This window comes from Halictus rubicundus, chromosome 1, assembly GCF_050948215.1.
Source record: "Halictus rubicundus isolate RS-2024b chromosome 1, iyHalRubi1_principal, whole genome shotgun sequence".
Taxonomy (NCBI): Eukaryota; Metazoa; Arthropoda; class Insecta; order Hymenoptera; family Halictidae; genus Halictus; species Halictus rubicundus.
In genome coordinates this window covers 16,641,553-16,659,050 of record NC_135149.1, presented here as the reverse complement: position 1 = coordinate 16,659,050, position 17,498 = coordinate 16,641,553, and the positions used below count along the sequence as shown (strand labels likewise).

The following is a 17,498-nucleotide window of genomic DNA, read 5'->3' as shown; positions in this document are numbered from 1 at the left end:
TAACATTCTAATAAAGCTCTATGTGATCTATGTTTACATAACATTTTTTTCTTATTTAGTGCCATAGAATATACTGACAAAGTTTGAACATTAAAACTTGGGACCCCTATATCTGAATAAGTATAACGATAATAATGCTTTGTAAGTGTATTATATTACACTTATTGCCTATGTGAAAAAGGAATCTCATCGAAATACGTATTTCATTTATACACATTCTCGAAGAATTGTTGTATATTTTGCTATTTATACTTAATGTTGAAGCTTCTGACAAATCTATTCTAGGGACGAAGAGTTTATTTTATTTAAAATTCGTCTATGCTTAATGCTGTATCTATACAAAGTAATATTGATAATATACAATAAAATATATATATATATTTCCATTTAGATGCTACGATTGTTTTAAAGACGACGTTGTACAATTTGTTCATTTAACTCTTCATTGATAACATCGCAGAAATATGTAAAAGTAAGTTCATCCATCCAGTTCTTCAATGAATGTGTCCCTTATACAATATTATCGTTAAGGCAGCACTATAGATACTTACTCAAGTATCGGTAATATACTATAACTACTATTTAAAAACTCGATGTATGTAGCCTAATATACATATATACGATAATGAATATATTTAATTATAATTAATTAGTGTAGACGTCAGATTTTTCAGGAATTTGTTAAGATCTATGAATTAAGACTAGCCTAATAATAAGGACGACCGCAGTTCAACCATTCTGGATATCTGAATTTATTATAGTTTGATTAATAATGAAAACATAAGATAAGCAACATTTTTTAAATCAGATCCTATTGAAGAATACGCATCTAGACCGTCAATATTCAAATCAATTATTAGCTCAAATGGTATATGTATACATTCACATTAATTAATATCCATTGATATTCATTAAGCTTCTCGAGTGAGATTCATTCGCTAGTATAAAAAAAACTAAGATTACTAATCACTCTGCGGAGTATCCTAGTGGCCTTAGAAAATTCGTTTTATTTTGTACAAATATATATTGCTCGTGAAATTAAACTTTGTAATCTCAGCACGGTATGAAATTTTGTGCTATACAGATAGTAATTAAATTATATGTTTACCGTATGTACTCCTGCACGGATCGTCGACAAATTTTTTAAAGGAACTTTGATCTCTTCGATAAGGAATACTTTTTAACAACGGATAATAATAGAAAACATTCACGCGTTTGTTTTCTATAAGACGAACTATGTACAAGTACGGACCGTATTACTAATTATGAAAATAACAAATTTACATTGATTGTACGAATTCATATAAATGTACAACCGATTTGTTACGCGCATCTATCGAATTGTCAAACATTTACGTGTCCAATAATAAATTATGTAACGATCAGATAAGAGAAAATACATTACAAGAATGGCAAATCTTTTTTAAATTATATTTTATTCGGTATGAAAAATCATTGGAAACGTGCATACTTATTAGAAAATATTGCATGAAAAAATTTTATTAATATATATTTAAAAAATAAATACATCAAAAACATTGGTACTCAAATGTAGTACATTTTTCATACTAAACATCATTTATTCTTCTTTCTCTTTTTTCTGCTACATTTTTCCTTCTTCCTGATACCTTTATCCTTCTTTTTACAATGTTTTCCCTTTTTCCTAACACCTTTATCCTTTCTTTTGTTATCTTCCTCCATCTGTTTACTACTTTTCTTCATTGTCTCTGATTTATCTATTGCAATATTAATATCTACCATTTGTTCTATTATACTATTTAATTTTCTTTTAGTATCAATTCTTTCAGAAGCATCTTTGGCATTAACATGAACAATTTCAAAATCTTCTATAACATTTTGCACCATCTTTTTCTGTTTCATAAGATGTTTGGCTTTTTTCTTTTTTAATATCTTATAATTTAATCTGTTAGACTCGTTTCTTGTGTATGTATCTGGGGAATCTGGGCAAGGAAATGACTCGACATCGTTACTAGAATTTAAAAGTGAGTCATTAGGAGGAAGCTCTCTGTGATGTGCAGCATCCAATCCATCAATACTATGCTCTTGACTTTGATGCTGTACAGTTTCACCTTCCTCTAGATCCAAATTACCATTCTGATATTCTTTATCTTTTCTCCTTTTATTTTTCTTCCTTTTTTTGTGCGAACACTCATAATCACAGTCCTCTATTTGTTTTCTATTTTTTGTCTTGATCGCCCAATTATCTAAATTCTCCCCTACAGGAAGTGGCATATCACCAATTTCTTTATCTCCTTCCTCTTTTCCAATGCCATCGGACTTATGGTTTCCTGGACCATCTTTCCCTTTCTTTCTTTTTTTCTTTTTTGGCTTAGATTTCTCTACAGCATCATTTATATTGCATAAACTATTTAATTGATGAGATAAATGGTTTATTCTTCTTTTCCTTTTTATTGAACACCTGGATTTTTTCGAAACACCTTCTTCTTCGGTAGAAAGATTAATAGGTAGAGTCTCCTCGTCTGTGTCGCATGGATCACTCTCAGACTTAATGTTATGCATTTGTAAAAAATTTCTCTCTTGTTCCTCGATCCTTTTTAATTTACCATTTAACTTTAAACCATGCCTAGCTCCCTTGTGAGCAGTTCTGCCGCCACAAACTTTAAATAACTCATCATCTGTTAAAAAAACTGGCTTAACATCCTGTTTATTTTTTTCTATTTTGGGAACATTTGAATCATGTTCTTGCACCAGGGTTCCATTGAGAAGAGTGGAAGTTTTAAGAAAATTTCCATAGCTAAATTTATTTCGAGACAAGTGCTTAGGCAACTTGTTTTCATATTCCTTTGACACGGATATGGTGACACCTTGCGATTGCGGTTCAACCATAATGTTGTTCGCCGCATTGTTGAAACTAGTTGCCCACCACTCGTTCCAGTCTTCTTTGTGTCCTATTCCAGCAGAATCGAATTTCAGTTTCGGCTTCAATGCATCCGTGATACCACTTTCATTCTTTCCTAAACCTTTGCCTGTGTAAAGACGATGTACAAACAATTGTTAAAGTGAAAAATAATTTATACTAAAATGTCATAACCTGCTCGGGACCGTACCTTCTGTCCAGCCGTATTTTAAAAGCTGTGCTTTCGCAAAATCGGTCATCTTAAACTGTTTCTCCGTATAATTGCAAACTTAGGGATGAAACAGTTTAAATCGGCAAAGATGACCACGTTTTTACATAACAATGAGGTTGAAGAACCTAGTGAATCAAAACTACTTTGTTTTCCGAGTTGACTCTCGCGTTCGTCGCACGATGGCGATGCGATCGGATTGCACGTGGAATATTTTACAATAACTTTGTCCAATTTCGATCATTCAAGAAATGCTTCCTCAATTCCTGAATAATTTTCGATATTTTCATCCTGCATACGATAAAATAAACATTCGTCTTTTCCTATAAAATATACGTCATTTGAGAATAATCGATGTTGTCAATATTGAAATTTTTGTTAAATAGCCGAGGGAACATATACAATAGTCATAGGATTTTTAATTAGTTATATAACTAATCGACAGATGAAAGGCTTTCGATAATTACCGACAGAAAATATTCAACATTCTCGTCGTGAAAAAGTTGTACATAATCACGTGCACTAATTAACGCGACCAATGTACATGTAGCTATTTCAGAAAAAGATGTTCGACAGTGCGTCGTTCAACAACTCGTTGATTTGACGTTCATGCGCCAACTGTTCATGCACAATGTCTTTATGATATGCATCTTGTTAGTATCAAACGTTAACACGTACATTTGCTATGATAATTCCATCCACCCCACCATTATACAGCAGAATTTATTTAGTAAATATTCCCGACATTGTGCGATGCCAAGGAAATGAATAATCTCGTCGAACGGTGTGTGTTTCGCAAAAAAACGCGGTTTTAGTGCAACATCAACGGCACCGTACGAATATTAAATAATATTCCTCAGGACAAAAGGTTTGTGCACTTTGTTCTTTGATGCGCGCATGAAACTTGCCGTCGTAAACTTGCATTCACTCTCGTGTGTACGATTTTCGTAGCGGACGTCTTATTTTGTTTTCGCTATGTTCTACTTTGCAATTTAATCTCCATAAAAAACAAAGCGCGTATAGTAAAATTGCTTAATGTAACTTTATGATTAGGTCGTGCATTTTTATTGTGTTTTATCGAATATGACAATTTCAAGCCAGAAAACATAAAATGTTCATGTCTGCAGAGTTACATGTGCATATATCAAACACCACTGCTATTAATGACATTCTCTGAGCTACTAATGAAATATTTTTTTTCTCAATCAGGCGAATAGTAATAACAAGTGAAAAATGGCACTTCGCGAATTGGTCGAAGGTGACTGTGGTGGACCTAGCTCTTTGATCCACCTAACATCACACTTTGTACGCGATCATGGATTCAAGGAAGAAGGAATACATCACCCATTCGGACATGTGGAGCCATTTCAGCCTATAGATTCAGATCAGTTAGTTAAACAATTTTTAGAAGAAAATGCTTCGTGTCCTCAGACATTTAGAATGGATAATTTATTACAAGAAATGCGAGAGATTGATCACAACATTCATCCACCTATAGCAGCTCCAGGAGTAGCTCAAGAATTAACTGGTTTAGACACAGCTTGGGCAAATCAGTATCTTGAATCCGGACGTCATTTTAGTGTAATCATTCTTGTTACATATGTTATTGAAGTACATGGTAGCGACATTGTAGAATCTTGAAAAATAATTGTTTGTTTCTCCTCTAATGTAGGAAAATCATACAGATGATATCTGGCACCCTGACGTAGAACAGGTTGTGGCACCAATTATTGCATCGCCACAAACACACGAATTAGGCCTAGGACCAAAATGGGCTGAGGACTACATAGAGCACAGCATAGATGCGATACAAACCGATATTAACAAAGAAAACACAACCGAGAAGGTAGAGAATGATTTATCATATTCAAAATTCATGAAGTTCATGAAACAAGAGGGAGAAGAAGAATTGGCAATTGCTGGTAACTGGATAGAAGAGTTTCAGAAAGACAACCCATCACCAGGTTCATTTATCGTTCTGTTTTAATTTATTGATGTTGTTTCAAGAAGGTTCTAGCTGATGATTTGTGTTTTAGAGGCGGACAATGCTGACTCTACATTTTTGAGACTCCAAAACGAATGGGAGAAGATATCGCCTAGTGAAAAAGTATCCAGCAAACATCCATGGTTATCAGAATACGACACATACTACGATCCATTTAAAGAATACGAATTTCACGAAGAAAATCCTATGACGGATGTACCTAATCCATTAGAAGAGGGGAAGAAAAGATTAGAAGCTGGAGATTTACCAAGTGCTATACTATGCTTCGAAGCAGCGGCGAAACAAAACGAAAACGATCCAGAAGCTTGGTTGCTACTTGGTAAAAGTCAAGCTGAAAACGAGCAGGATCCATTAGCGATCGCAGCATTAAAACGCTGCCTGACTCTCGATCCTATGAATAGTACCGCCTTAATGGCTCTTGCAGTCTCGTACACGAATGAATCTTATCAAAACCAGGCATGTTTAACTCTAAAAGAATGGCTGTTAAAAAATGAGAAATACAAGCATCTTTCGCCGAAAAAAGTTAGCGTTGATGAACAGCCGAAATCCAGTGTCTCGTCCATTTTGTTCGAGTAAGAGGATTATTTGCAACAGTACGCGATGCATGAAATTGTTAGCAAACCAACGTTATACTTTCTTTTTGCAGCGACGTACACGAAGAAGTGAAAAGTCTTTATATTCAAGCTGCACGGATGAATCCACGGGACGAGATAGATGCCGACGTTCAATGCGGATTAGGAGTACTTTTTAACTTGTCCAACGAGTATGATAAAGCTTGCGATTGCTTTCAAGCAGCGTTACAAGTTCGCCCTAATGTACATATAATTAAATCTGTTACGCTTCATTGAAACTATTTGAGCTCGTTGTATTAACAATATCGGATTTTTTTTAAGGATTCTAGATTATGGAATAGATTGGGTGCAACTTTGGCCAATGGTCAAAAATCGGAGGAAGCTATAAACGCGTACCATCGTGCCTTGAAATTATCCCCGGGATTTATTAGAGCACGTTATAATCTGGGAATTTCTTGCATAAACCTTAGCGCATACAAGTAAATAACATCAGTCTTCACGTTTCCGACTATTTTATTTCCAGATAAGTACAACACTTTTCTTTATTATCTTGCAGAGAAGCTGGTGAACATCTTTTAACTGCTTTAAATCAACAAGCTGCTGGTCGTGGAGCGCACGGTGAAAACTTGTCACCGAAAGCGATGTCGAATACTATTTGGTCAACGTTAAGACTTGTCATCTCGTTGATGCACAAATACCATCTGAATGATGCCATAGAAAGCAGGTACGATTTAAACAGTTGCCGTGTATTTTATAAGAACATTTAATAGTTAGTTGTGTAATAAAATTCTTTTATCTATTTGTAGAGATCTAGCGAGGTTGAATAAGGAGTTTGAAATTGTATGAAGGTATGCAAACTTGTTGAAGCTACTTGTTGAAAAAGTATAAACAGTTTTTAGTTTTTATGGTAACAGAATTAAAAATGCTTAAAAACTATTTTCCAATAGTTCAGAATTGTGTATATAAACATCGATTAGAATCATGATTTTTAGATATTTCATTGCTACGAGAGTGGGTAATTTAACAATATTATATACCCGATTATGATACTTTATATTTTTTAGAAGTTGTTTTGATTCAATATTTCTAACAGGTATACAGCTCCTATCATTTCATTTTATATAAATTGAAAAATGGGTTATATAAATTATATGTACATAAAATTGTTATGGAATCAATAAAATCGAATTAATCCCTGAGTAAAATAATTAACTTTAGGACCCTAAAGATACGCGAATTAGAAAAATTGTCGTTCTCCTTTCAGATAAATTAATGTTGTTATAAAAGTGTAATTATACAGTGAAGAAGCATTATGATATGAGTTACAGATATATTATTTCTATCGTTAATTTATAAATATCGTAGATCACTTCTAACAGAATTATATTATATTTGTAACAAAGAGAAATTAGTCCTAAAGGCACATTAAAGTTACATATTTCGTAACGTTCAGAGATTGATGAAAATACTAGATTGTATGATCAACGAATTTAATAAAAAGTAACCATCCTTAGCGTTATTAGTTTTCCTAAACGCGCGTCATCTTACCCTCAGTAATTGAAATATAAACGATTTGCAATAGATAATCGAAATTATATAATATAAAGCAATCCGTGGAGGGAATACGTAGTACTGTGAACTCCCGAGCTCTATTCATCCAATTTTGCATGAACTTTCAATAAATAGTTCTGTTTTGACATCAGCTAAGGGAAAGATAACATTCGTCTAGACACAATACAATATATCTATATAGAACATCTCAACAATCGATTATAATATGAATTAATTTCATCTATAGTATTTGTCTTCGATTTTTGACATTTTTTGATAAAACTTTGTCCATAGAAATTTTGTGCGTTGCTAGAAACATTCTAAAGAAACGGGAACACATTAATAAGTTCGATCAAAGACATGTGCACTCTTGAAAATATCATAAAAATGACTAGACCGGAAAGATAGTTGAGAAAATTGTGCATTAGACAACAATTGTTTGCAAATTTAACACCAACGTATATAAAAACACCCAGCGAAACAAAACTATACTTGAAAAATTGTCTGCGAAATAGAGGAATGAACAGTCAATCAAATTCAAAGAACAGGCAATACAACAACGATATCGAATGTCAAGTAACATCTGGTAAGCGATGAATTGCGAGTGAAATAGGAATTCGCAAATGTCGTATCACATGAGGAATTATGAATTATTGTTCATAATAAATTTGACTAAGTATACTCTGTTCCGAAAGTATCTGCCCTATGTTTGCGTGCAACGCAACTCGCGTCGTTGCATCCGCAATATATATTTTTCTGTAGATAATATGAATTGGACCTACACTATCGCCACGAGACGACGCGATTATTTACTTAAGACTGTTGCTCATAATTTTAGCGTCGACAAGAGTTGTTGTCCGGTCTCCATCATCAAAGATTTGACTTGTTCCGCGTGCATGACTTGAGTGCACATTTCGGTGCACTTTTGAAATGCGATAATGTCGTCCTTCGGCACGATACGCTGCAGACCATCCAACGATAGTGTGTGCGGCAGGTAATTTAGAATTTCTGAAACGTGAATAATTACATCGTACGTAATAAACGCGCACAACTTTTCGAATCAATTTACCTTTCATGATTTGCGTGTACAAGCAATGCAATTCCTCTCGCATGTTGGACGCAGCAATTTTCTTTTGCGTTAAATCGATCAGATACTTCCACTCGGTCTCGTTAGTATAAACGTCCTAAAATTTCAGAATACTATAAAATGTTTTTATTAGACCGACTGGCCGCGTTAGAAACAGTGGAGTATACCTTCGCATACTGTACAACAGCCTGGGGACAGTTCTCCATCAACATGGCGGTCACTTCCTCCGTGTCCTGAATACACAGTGTTTTCAAAGACAAGCTGCCCTCGACTTCCTGCGTCTCGAGGAACTGTTTCACCTCGTGAAAGCATTCGTTAGGCACAAAATCGCAGGACAGCAGCCATTGCAGTTTGAATAACTCCGCGGGTATATCTTTCTCATTCTCAGTCTTATCGATGTTCGCTAAATCCTTCAAGTTGTTCGCGTTCAACATCTTTTGATAATCTTTCGCGTACGGTGGCATTCGATCTAGGTAATCAGGTCTAAACTTTGAAAATATGAAGTTATTATAGTTCTCGTCTATGCTCTCTTTACTCTCTAGTTTGTACACCTTGGTCTGAGATAGTTTGCCGAGGTATGAGCGTACCAGCAGCTTGAACGCTTCGACCAGGGCAAAGTCCGTGCATATTTGATTCTTGTTTATAGCAGATGAGTCCGTGATCAGCTTTGTACTAAAGTAATTGTGCAGATACTTCTCGAGGAAAAGCTGCAACGCCAGCGCGGCATAATGGCCATCCCGACCCACCCTCGAGGGTAGATACTCCAAAAACACCTGTATAATCTGATGCAGAGATAAGATTCCGTCGTCTTCGATGATCTGTATCAGAATCTCGACGAACGTTAAATTTTTCTGACGCATCAACATGCCAGCGAAATCGGAGAACGTCGGGATCATAGGGCTTCTTTTTCTCATGGCAGTCATGTCGAATAATAAGTCCCAATGTTCGATGATCACTCTTTTGATGCAATGCGAGGAGACAGGCTCGAGAACCTTTCCCGCTTGCTCTTGCTTCTCCGCTTGAATGTACAAAACTGCTAAAGCTAATTTAACTAACTCATCGGTCTCGTACAACAGTAAAAGATGTATCAACTTCTCTGTGGTATACTCGCGAAGGACGGGGCTGCCAAAGATTAATTTGAGCAAGTCGCCTTTTTTAAGTTTGCAGATTATCTCCACGATATTGAACCCCTGGAACAACGCATCGGCTTCCGAGCCGCTCTTCAGAGTCAGTAAAATCTCTGTTAAGAAAGTAACAAGACCTGGAGCATCCTTGCTCGATTTTCTGGATAAGACTTCCGCAGGCTTCAACCCAGACATTTTATAGTACGGTATACAAAGATCCCAGTCCGATTCGTACTCCGATCTAATATAATAATCAGCGAGCAGTGCACAGGATTGGTTGTACAAATTCTTCGCTTTCATCCCATTCTTATTCGTTGCGTCGTCGACCTCCTCGTTCTCCAAAGCATTGCATACAGTGTCCTTAGCTAAACGTATCAGAGCATGAGCTTCCCCGAGCAAATGCCTGTAAGTTCCAGGACTGGAGGCTTTGTGACTTCTTGCCGCGTTTAAAACGTCGTAATACAAGTTTTCCAGCTTTGGTAGGATCAAGGAGTACAGTGTCCATGAGTTATCCGCCTTTGCTAGGAGAATTAAGTAGCTTTTACTGTGTAATAGTTGCTGTATTCCTAAAAATGGTCGTAAGCCGATTAAACAAACGGGTTCTGCAACGCCGGGACATGTAACTTTGTAATTTTCCAGGTTGTTCGACGTTCTAGCGATGTGATGAGACAAACGTAAAGTATAGGATTCCAGACCTGCCTCAGTTAGGGCATGAAGGGCAGTGTGCTCCAAAGCGACGCAATTAACAGGAGCAGTGAATGGATAAGTTGTTAAGCAAGTTGCATCCGTGGGATTCGAACTAGTTGCAGAGAAGTGGTAAAGATATCCTTCTTGCAGCGTGCACAGGAAACAGCTTACACCCTGCAAGTACCTGTACTTCTCTGACCTGAGGATCGATTTCTTCAAGCAGGAACTGTTGCATTCCTTTCTCATGTACAGTGGCTTCAGCAACAAGCAGCTGAACAATTCGGAGCTTCCGTCGAATTTCGAATTATTATTAACTGCTACAATTTTCAGGGACAATAAATTTTTTATTGTGTAATTCTCCGACCAACCTAAATCTGGAGAATTCGTTTTAATAATGACCCTCACATCCGATGGATTCAATATAAACGGGCTTAGAGTATGTCCTGGACCTGCTCTTTCTAAACTAATTGATGGGAAATTGATAGTGAACGATTGTGAACTCCCATCGATTACGTCCTGTGCAATTAATCTGTGCAATTCGTCTTTCTCGTTGTGCGCTAAACGATCCAAATCTATAATAGCTTTGTTATTGTTGCATTTTAGTGTGTTGAAATCTCCTGTTTCTAGTTTATACCATATGCTTGTTTTAGAATTCTTACGTTTTTTTTTAGATTTTGTATCATTGGTTTCTGATCCAACATAATGAAGATCCTGCGTAGAGTTTCTGTGTTTTGTATTTGTTGTCTGCAGTATCGTGTTCTCGTCTTGGTTTCCCATACTGTTGCTGTACTCCACAAGGGAGGAGTCTGTGGATATGGATGTCTTGTCGATGGATGAAGAATTTGTAGAAGTTAGAGAGCTCAATTGATCAATATCTTCGTACATTGAATTAGTAAGCCTAAAAACACATAAGTTTGATTTATTCATTACAGCAATAAAGTCTTCAACGATCTCCATGTATGTAGGACAGAAGGAGAACCCTAAAGACCATGGTCTTGCCTCAAAATCAATGAATTTCATTTTGGAGACTTGTTGCGTCTCAACTTTGAACTCATGCAGAATAGCACTGTTTCCTGCTGCTACCAAAAGATTGCCAGTGCTTTGGCAACAGGCGATTAATGTGGGCTGCACGCTTAACGGTAGCTCTATCATCTCTAAGCTATTCAGAGGCCGATTTAAGCTTGGAGTAACACGTCCTGCAATTCTAGCACGCATGGGTTGACTTTGGTCTTTCACTATAGCCCAGTTGACATAGATTCTAACAAAATTATTAGTTGCTTTTCCTGTCTCACTATTAATACTTCCATCCCTAGCATATTTTGATTCTAGCGTGACCACATAGTCACCTTTGGTACAGTGTACCATTTGACTGATCATGTCGACCGTTGGAAATACAGTATGCAGTTTCACATCGGACATCGTCAATTCCCATACTTCGACACAATGAGTCGAAAGTGCTAGGAGGAGCATTTCACGTCCAGATGCATTGGCTATGCAGCTGGCAGTCGACTCCTCGATCTGAGCAATGTGTTGTCCCAGGAAATTATGTACTGTGATTACACGCACCATGTTGCTGCTTCTACTTAAACAGGCTCACGAACATACCTTTTATCGTGCTTAGAAGCAAATCACCTGTGCATGGACAATATTATTTGAAATTGTCTCTCTCACCTCTATTTCTTCGTACAAGTTGCAGTCAAATCATATTTGGAAATATCCGTTGCATAATTCGTTGGAGGTTATCTTATATTCTGTTATGTACAATTACCGATATAATAAGTATTCGAGTACAAATTTTCGAAAGGGTGAATTCGTTGTCGTCTCAGAACCTTTCGATATCAGCGAGGCGTAGAGTTAATGAAAGGTAAAGAAGATACGTGACACGTTTGTTTCCAGCGATTTAAAATCTAACTAAACGTCTTGCACTTGTGTTGATGAACTCGGTAACAAGTACTTTGACATTTTAATTATTTTTCACGCATTCACCGCTTGTTGTATATGTAGCGGTTAATAATGAGATTCGTCAAACACAAGGGAACAATGAAAGAATTGCGTTGATCACTATTCATCGGGAAGCGATGCTACAATACTTCGTGCATAATTCTACTCACTATTATTATCGAAAACACTATTAATATCATAAAGTAGATAAAAGCAAATACACTCGGCTCATTTGACAGATTTACTTCTACGCGCATGTGCATTAAAATATAAATGTGGAACCTACGCGCCCTTAATTTTTACCTCCCGTCGATGCGATAACTTTAAAATATTAAAAAAATTGACTTGCAAATTCTTTTCTGTACTACTTTTTAAGATTAATTAAAAAAAAAGGCTAATTACGCACTGAACCTCTCAAGTAATAGGATAAACTTCTGTATTGTCAAATATATTTTAATCTATCATATAAATATATTACAGGCTTTGCTTACTTTTTGGATGTAATTCAATGATTGGATCTTTTAATTTTTATTATAATTATTCTGGAAACATTTCTTTACATAAATATCTTATCGATTAATCTTATGCTATCTTAGCCTTGTACGCATTTGTTATCGTTATGTAAAAATAGTACAATCTAGAAATGTTTAAATATAAGATACACCTATAGTACCAATTAACCTATCAGTTCAACAAATCCTTTAAAATACAATTCGACCGTGGATCAATTATCCCACTGTTACTCGTAGCAGTCACAAGTAAAATACATTCTACAGAAATTTATCATTCTATTGAAATAACTTTCTCGATGTGACTTTTCAGGGTTTCTAATTGCCGCTTGGTTTCTACATCTAGAGTTGGGATGTGAGACATGCGCAGACCATCTTTGGGTAGCAGAGAGATTACATTCCCATTGGCCAAAGGTACATTAAGATTGGCAAATTCTTCCTGAATGACTGCAGAAACCAACAAGGGACTACCTTGCATACTAAGGACCATCTCCCCCTGCCTTGGTCTTCTCAAAACGTTCAACGGTGTATTTGGTTTGATTTTTGGAGTCACAAGATTGTACTCATTGTAGTTTGACCTTAGTGTAGCAGGAGTTTTAAATTGATCAGCTTTTGTGAGTTCCTTACCAAGTAATTTCCTAGATTTCTTTATAGGGTCTTGATTAATTTCGCTAAGCTTTCTTTGCTTGGATCTCGAACTGCTGCGTGTCCTTCTCATATTGTTTTGGGGCTCAGGTTTTTGAGTTCTCGAGGCACGGGACGTTGCAATTCCTTCGGTCACGTACCCATCGTCGGATGCAGCGGTAGTTCTCTTTGTGGCTTTCTCTCCTCTTATTACTGCAGGTGGTTTCAACAAATGTTCGTCAACAGACGACGAAACTTCCTCGCAATTCTCTTTCTCTTCGTCGATTTCCGAGTTCAGTATTTCGCCGAGGGTCATCTGCCGTACTTCTACCGGAAGCCGAGATATAGTAAGGTTAATGATGTTTACAAGACCTTTTATCGCCATTTTCGCCTCCGCTTCCATTTTTAAAAGTCGAATACGAGCTTGACGCTCGAAATCTTTAACCAATGAATCGGTCTCGTCCATGGCTTGCAGGTACTCTTTCGGTTTTCGAGCAGGTTTTGTTCGCGGCATTTTCCTTTCCCGCTTCAAATACCGAATTCGACAGGATCGTCCGTTACAGTCTCTGATGTCGTACAGTGTTGTGCCCGTCTGTCACAGATTTACCAGATGTTGGGGAAAAATGGCCGCTCGTGGATGATGTGATGCGCATGCGCGGCGAATTTGGCATCAGTAAAGTAAAAGTGTGGGTAAAATGGGGTACTTTGGTCACCTCGCATAATTTCGCAAAATTTGTTATAATCTGATTTTGAAAAATGAATGTATAACATGTGTTATGTCAATCCAATATTGATAATAAATTACCAAAAATTCGTAGTACGCTAATCTCGCGTCTCGTCCTTGGCTTTTCCGGTACTTTCCCGCCAATCATAGTACACCACTACTTTCTCCACAACATAGATACGTTACTGCACGACTACTTTACTTCCCGCTACATATGTAGTGCGAACGATAGAGCGATAACGCGACGCCAAGAAACGCGCGCCATTCGAAAGGACGCGCTCTATTAGAACTTTGGAATACTAGAATTTAAGCGTTCGGAAAAGTGTGCGGTACAATTTCTTCAATTTGAATTGCAATAAGAATGACCACGGCAAATTTATCAGACCGCGCTGTTAAATAATTTGTTCGATTCTAAATTACTGTGAACGAAAATTTCGAAGCATTCATTTAATCGTTCGCTTCAATTATTAATTAATGTATAAATGACTGTCTATATCAATTCGGAAAAATTACGGCGACCTTAAATCAGAGTGAACATAGATGAGTGAGTGCACCAGCAGTATTTGACAAACTATTTCTAAATTAGATTGACAGTAGCAATTGTATTTCTAATTTATCATGGATGTTTCCAATCCGTACGAAGACGAGCTTTCTCGTTACAAACGAAATGAACGGCAAGAAATGATGATAGCTGCGCCATTGGATTTGTCATTTAAAAAAGCAACAACCATGAGAGGTATGCCATTAATTCAAGTAACATTTGTGTTTTTGAGAACGAAAAGGTTGAACAAAAATCGTTTTATTCCAAGAGAATTGGCAGACAAACGTCCGCAAGCAGTGCGAACAGGTAAAATCCCGTTGCGAACTCCTACAGACCGATTCGTAACGTGTTCATTCTGGTTAAGCCATAATGCGTTAACTTCGATGGACGGATTTGAGAGTCTCACGCAGAAACTTCTCGATGATCCTGCGTACCTCAGCTGGATTGATCTTTCTTTTAACGAAATTAAGAATATCGGCGATGACATTACAAAATTTCCGAATCTAAAGATCGTGTATTTACACGGGAACGATATATCGAATATCAATGACGTTGTGAAATTAAAAAATTTGCAAAACCTTCGGTCTTTAACGCTGCACGGAAATCCCATAGAAAATCTTCCATATTACAGAGGATATATCGTTCATATCCTTCCGCAATTATCATCGTTAGATTTTTCTGCTATACTCTCTGTCGAGAAGAAGAGAGCACCGCCAGCTGGATTCTATAAAATGATATACGGCGCTACATGAATATAAAACTTTATTTTTTTTTAAATTGCATTTGTATTAAATACACGCCCTTTTAAGTATTGTTATTCGTAATATTTCTCTGAGAATGATACCGTCCTTACTTTTCTTTTTTTTTCCTTTCTTTCTTTCTTCACAAGGTACTTAGAGTGGACACTCTTACAAATGATTCGTTTCAACTCCTATAGTTAGCGTTATTAAATAAACTCAAGATATGTACCACACAACAGAAACTAATTGTCCTATTTTTAAGTTCTCTGTCAATGAAACGGAGGTTAAAAAAGGCCTCGTATTATATTACAAAGTGGATGCAACTGCCTAACACGCCCGCAGTGTCTTTGTTGTAATATGAAATAATTTTTTTCATACAACCGAACAGATTCAATGTCGTCTGTGTTTGCTACGATGTTTACTTGATTTTTCGGTATCTCTATCTCGAGATCGACTACGAGATCTATATCGGCTACGTGAAGATTTATGGCTTCCCGATCGTCTTCGCTGTGCTTTCTTCGGTTTCCGGGAACGTCCGTGACTATGGCTACGGGATCTGCTTCGGCTATGTTTCTTTCTCTTGGAATGCTTTGTTCCTTCGCCTCTTGAAGGCGAAGTACTCGGAGACTTTGAACGCCTAGATAAAGACAAGCGAGTTTCAAATTTCAGATGTTAAGTCAGCATGCGTTAAGTAATTCTCGGTAGATAAAGTGTTCAGATTACACCATACCTAGGGGACTTTGTTCTTTCGGGTGCCGCGTGTGTACCGCTACGGCTGATAAAACCACCCCAGGCGTTGTGGTGTTTTGGCAGCGGTGGACTTGGCGTGTGACTATCAACATCCCCTCCCCTAGCTTTGGTTCTAGCTTCTTCGTACTGTCGTCGAAGCTCTTCAACGCGTTTTTCTAGCTGTTCCGGTTTTACGCGAGGTCGGTAATAAAGGCGTAATATACGACGACAAACGTCCCTAATGGCGGATTCGTTAACTTTAAAAAGGGAGAACCATGCGGGCGAGGTCGGCAATGGAAGTTGCAATTGTCTGGCCCCCAAATAGACACACGCGCAAGCTACCGTTTCCGGTTGATGTCTTAAAAATACATCAGACCTTAACGAATCGTTCATGTAATTCCAACATTGCTGCATCAGAGCTTTGTTCTTTTCGTAGCCCAATACTTGCAAGTACATAACAATGATTTTGTGAGGATGCTTCACGTGAACGCAGAATCCTAGCTCTTTCAAAACTCTTCTCTCCGACTTGATTACTTGATTCTTTAACGCCACGTAATTCTGGTCCAGTATCACTGGCTGTATCGGTCTGAAACAGATTTGAAAGAAACATGCATATAATCACAAGAGATTTAAAGGCAGTAAAGTTAGTACAGAGTCACACTTACTTTTGGCTGGATACCTGTTTTATGTGATTGAAAACGTTAATGACGTCCCTGATGCGTCTGGGTGCCTCTTCAATTTTACTAGCTAAACAAATACAACCCATTGCAGTCGTTTCCATATTATGTCTAACTAACGATTTACTGTAATAAAATCGTTGAAATATTACTTGTCCAGTGGCCATCGCAACCTGTTTGACGTGATCGAAGGAGAAACGATTATAGTATGGTTTATAGGTTAGAGAGGTTATAACGTTTACAAACATTTTGTTTACTTTCAGATTAAATCGCTTACCTGCGGTAGCTTCAGTAGAATACCGGCTATCTGTATTAGCTCACATCCTAGTATTCGCAGATCGGTTTCGGTCTCTGCATCCAGTCCATCTAAATGTGACGGCGTCGAGTTAAGCTTCTCTTCGGGTAGAAGACAGTTCTGTAATGTTAACACGATCTTTCCATACGGTTTCGTGTTTCCTGTCGTCGCGTTTTTCGCGGGAACGACAGAATTTTCTTTCATGTTACTCATTTTTTCTTTTACGACACAAAGACAAGCAAAACTGTTAGTCGTTCAAACACTATTTCCACAGCAAGTTAACCTTTCATCTTTCCGAGCACCATACCTCCGACATACAACCGTAAACTTATACATTTCTTAGAACATAGAAGGATTCTTCGAATGCATTCGACGCTTCATCTAAGGCGCTGCAGTCAACTTGCATAAGTCGGTTGGTACTATTGGTTCTTGCACTGTAAACATTTATATAATATTAACGATACGGATAATATATTTAGAAACAAATATATAATGTTTGTTTCTTATATATCTGTCAATATAATGCACTCAACAATTTCATCAGCTTCTGTTTTAATTTCATATCAAGTTGTGTTTTTATTAGGA

General features: G+C 37.1%; 6 protein-coding genes across 6 annotated transcripts; 2 read left to right on the top strand and 4 right to left on the bottom strand.

Moving 5' to 3' along the window:
* Positions 1 to 1,417: 1,417 nt before the first annotated feature.
* LOC143355481 (uncharacterized) lies at positions 1,418 to 3,693 on the bottom strand. The gene is made up of 3 exons (XM_076790302.1): positions 3,575 to 3,693; positions 3,090 to 3,430; positions 1,418 to 3,008 (listed from the first exon to the last, which is right to left on the bottom strand). The coding sequence occupies exons 2-3, from the start codon at positions 3,136 to 3,138 to the stop codon at positions 1,576 to 1,578; spliced, it is 1,482 nt and encodes a 493-aa protein (XP_076646417.1). The 5' UTR covers positions 3,139 to 3,430; positions 3,575 to 3,693; the 3' UTR covers positions 1,418 to 1,575.
* Pex5 (peroxisomal biogenesis factor 5) lies at positions 3,628 to 7,130 on the top strand. Its single transcript, XM_076790288.1, has 9 exons — positions 3,628 to 3,760; positions 3,839 to 3,975; positions 4,317 to 4,688; positions 4,780 to 5,071; positions 5,144 to 5,684; positions 5,759 to 5,927; positions 6,006 to 6,163; positions 6,241 to 6,408; positions 6,491 to 7,130. Exons 3-9 carry the CDS (start codon positions 4,341 to 4,343, stop codon positions 6,528 to 6,530), a joined length of 1,716 nt encoding a protein of 571 aa, XP_076646403.1. The 5' UTR covers positions 3,628 to 3,760; positions 3,839 to 3,975; positions 4,317 to 4,340; the 3' UTR covers positions 6,531 to 7,130.
* Positions 7,054 to 12,502, bottom strand: LOC143355465 (BLOC-2 complex member HPS3). Its single transcript, XM_076790276.1, has 3 exons — positions 8,490 to 12,502; positions 8,305 to 8,419; positions 7,054 to 8,243 (listed from the first exon to the last, which is right to left on the bottom strand). Exons 1-3 carry the CDS (start codon positions 11,700 to 11,702, stop codon positions 8,062 to 8,064), a joined length of 3,510 nt encoding a protein of 1,169 aa, XP_076646391.1. The 5' UTR covers positions 11,703 to 12,502; the 3' UTR covers positions 7,054 to 8,061.
* Positions 12,503 to 12,590: 88 nt separating this feature from the next.
* On the bottom strand, positions 12,591 to 13,836 carry Borr (borealin-related). The gene has a single exon (XM_076790338.1). The coding sequence runs from the start codon at positions 13,719 to 13,721 to the stop codon at positions 12,858 to 12,860; it is 864 nt and encodes a 287-aa protein (XP_076646453.1). The 5' UTR covers positions 13,722 to 13,836; the 3' UTR covers positions 12,591 to 12,857.
* A 515-nt stretch (positions 13,837 to 14,351) lies between these two features.
* LOC143355455 (leucine-rich repeat-containing protein 51) lies at positions 14,352 to 15,224 on the top strand. Its single transcript, XM_076790266.1, has one exon. It carries the CDS (start codon positions 14,550 to 14,552, stop codon positions 15,222 to 15,224), a length of 675 nt encoding a protein of 224 aa, XP_076646381.1. The 5' UTR covers positions 14,352 to 14,549.
* LOC143355446 (cyclin-L1-like) lies at positions 15,210 to 17,237 on the bottom strand. Its single transcript, XM_076790255.1, has 4 exons — positions 16,896 to 17,237; positions 16,607 to 16,791; positions 15,943 to 16,527; positions 15,210 to 15,849 (listed from the first exon to the last, which is right to left on the bottom strand). The coding sequence occupies exons 1-4, from the start codon at positions 17,124 to 17,126 to the stop codon at positions 15,603 to 15,605; spliced, it is 1,248 nt and encodes a 415-aa protein (XP_076646370.1). The 5' UTR covers positions 17,127 to 17,237; the 3' UTR covers positions 15,210 to 15,602.
* Positions 17,238 to 17,498: the final 261 nt, after the last annotated feature.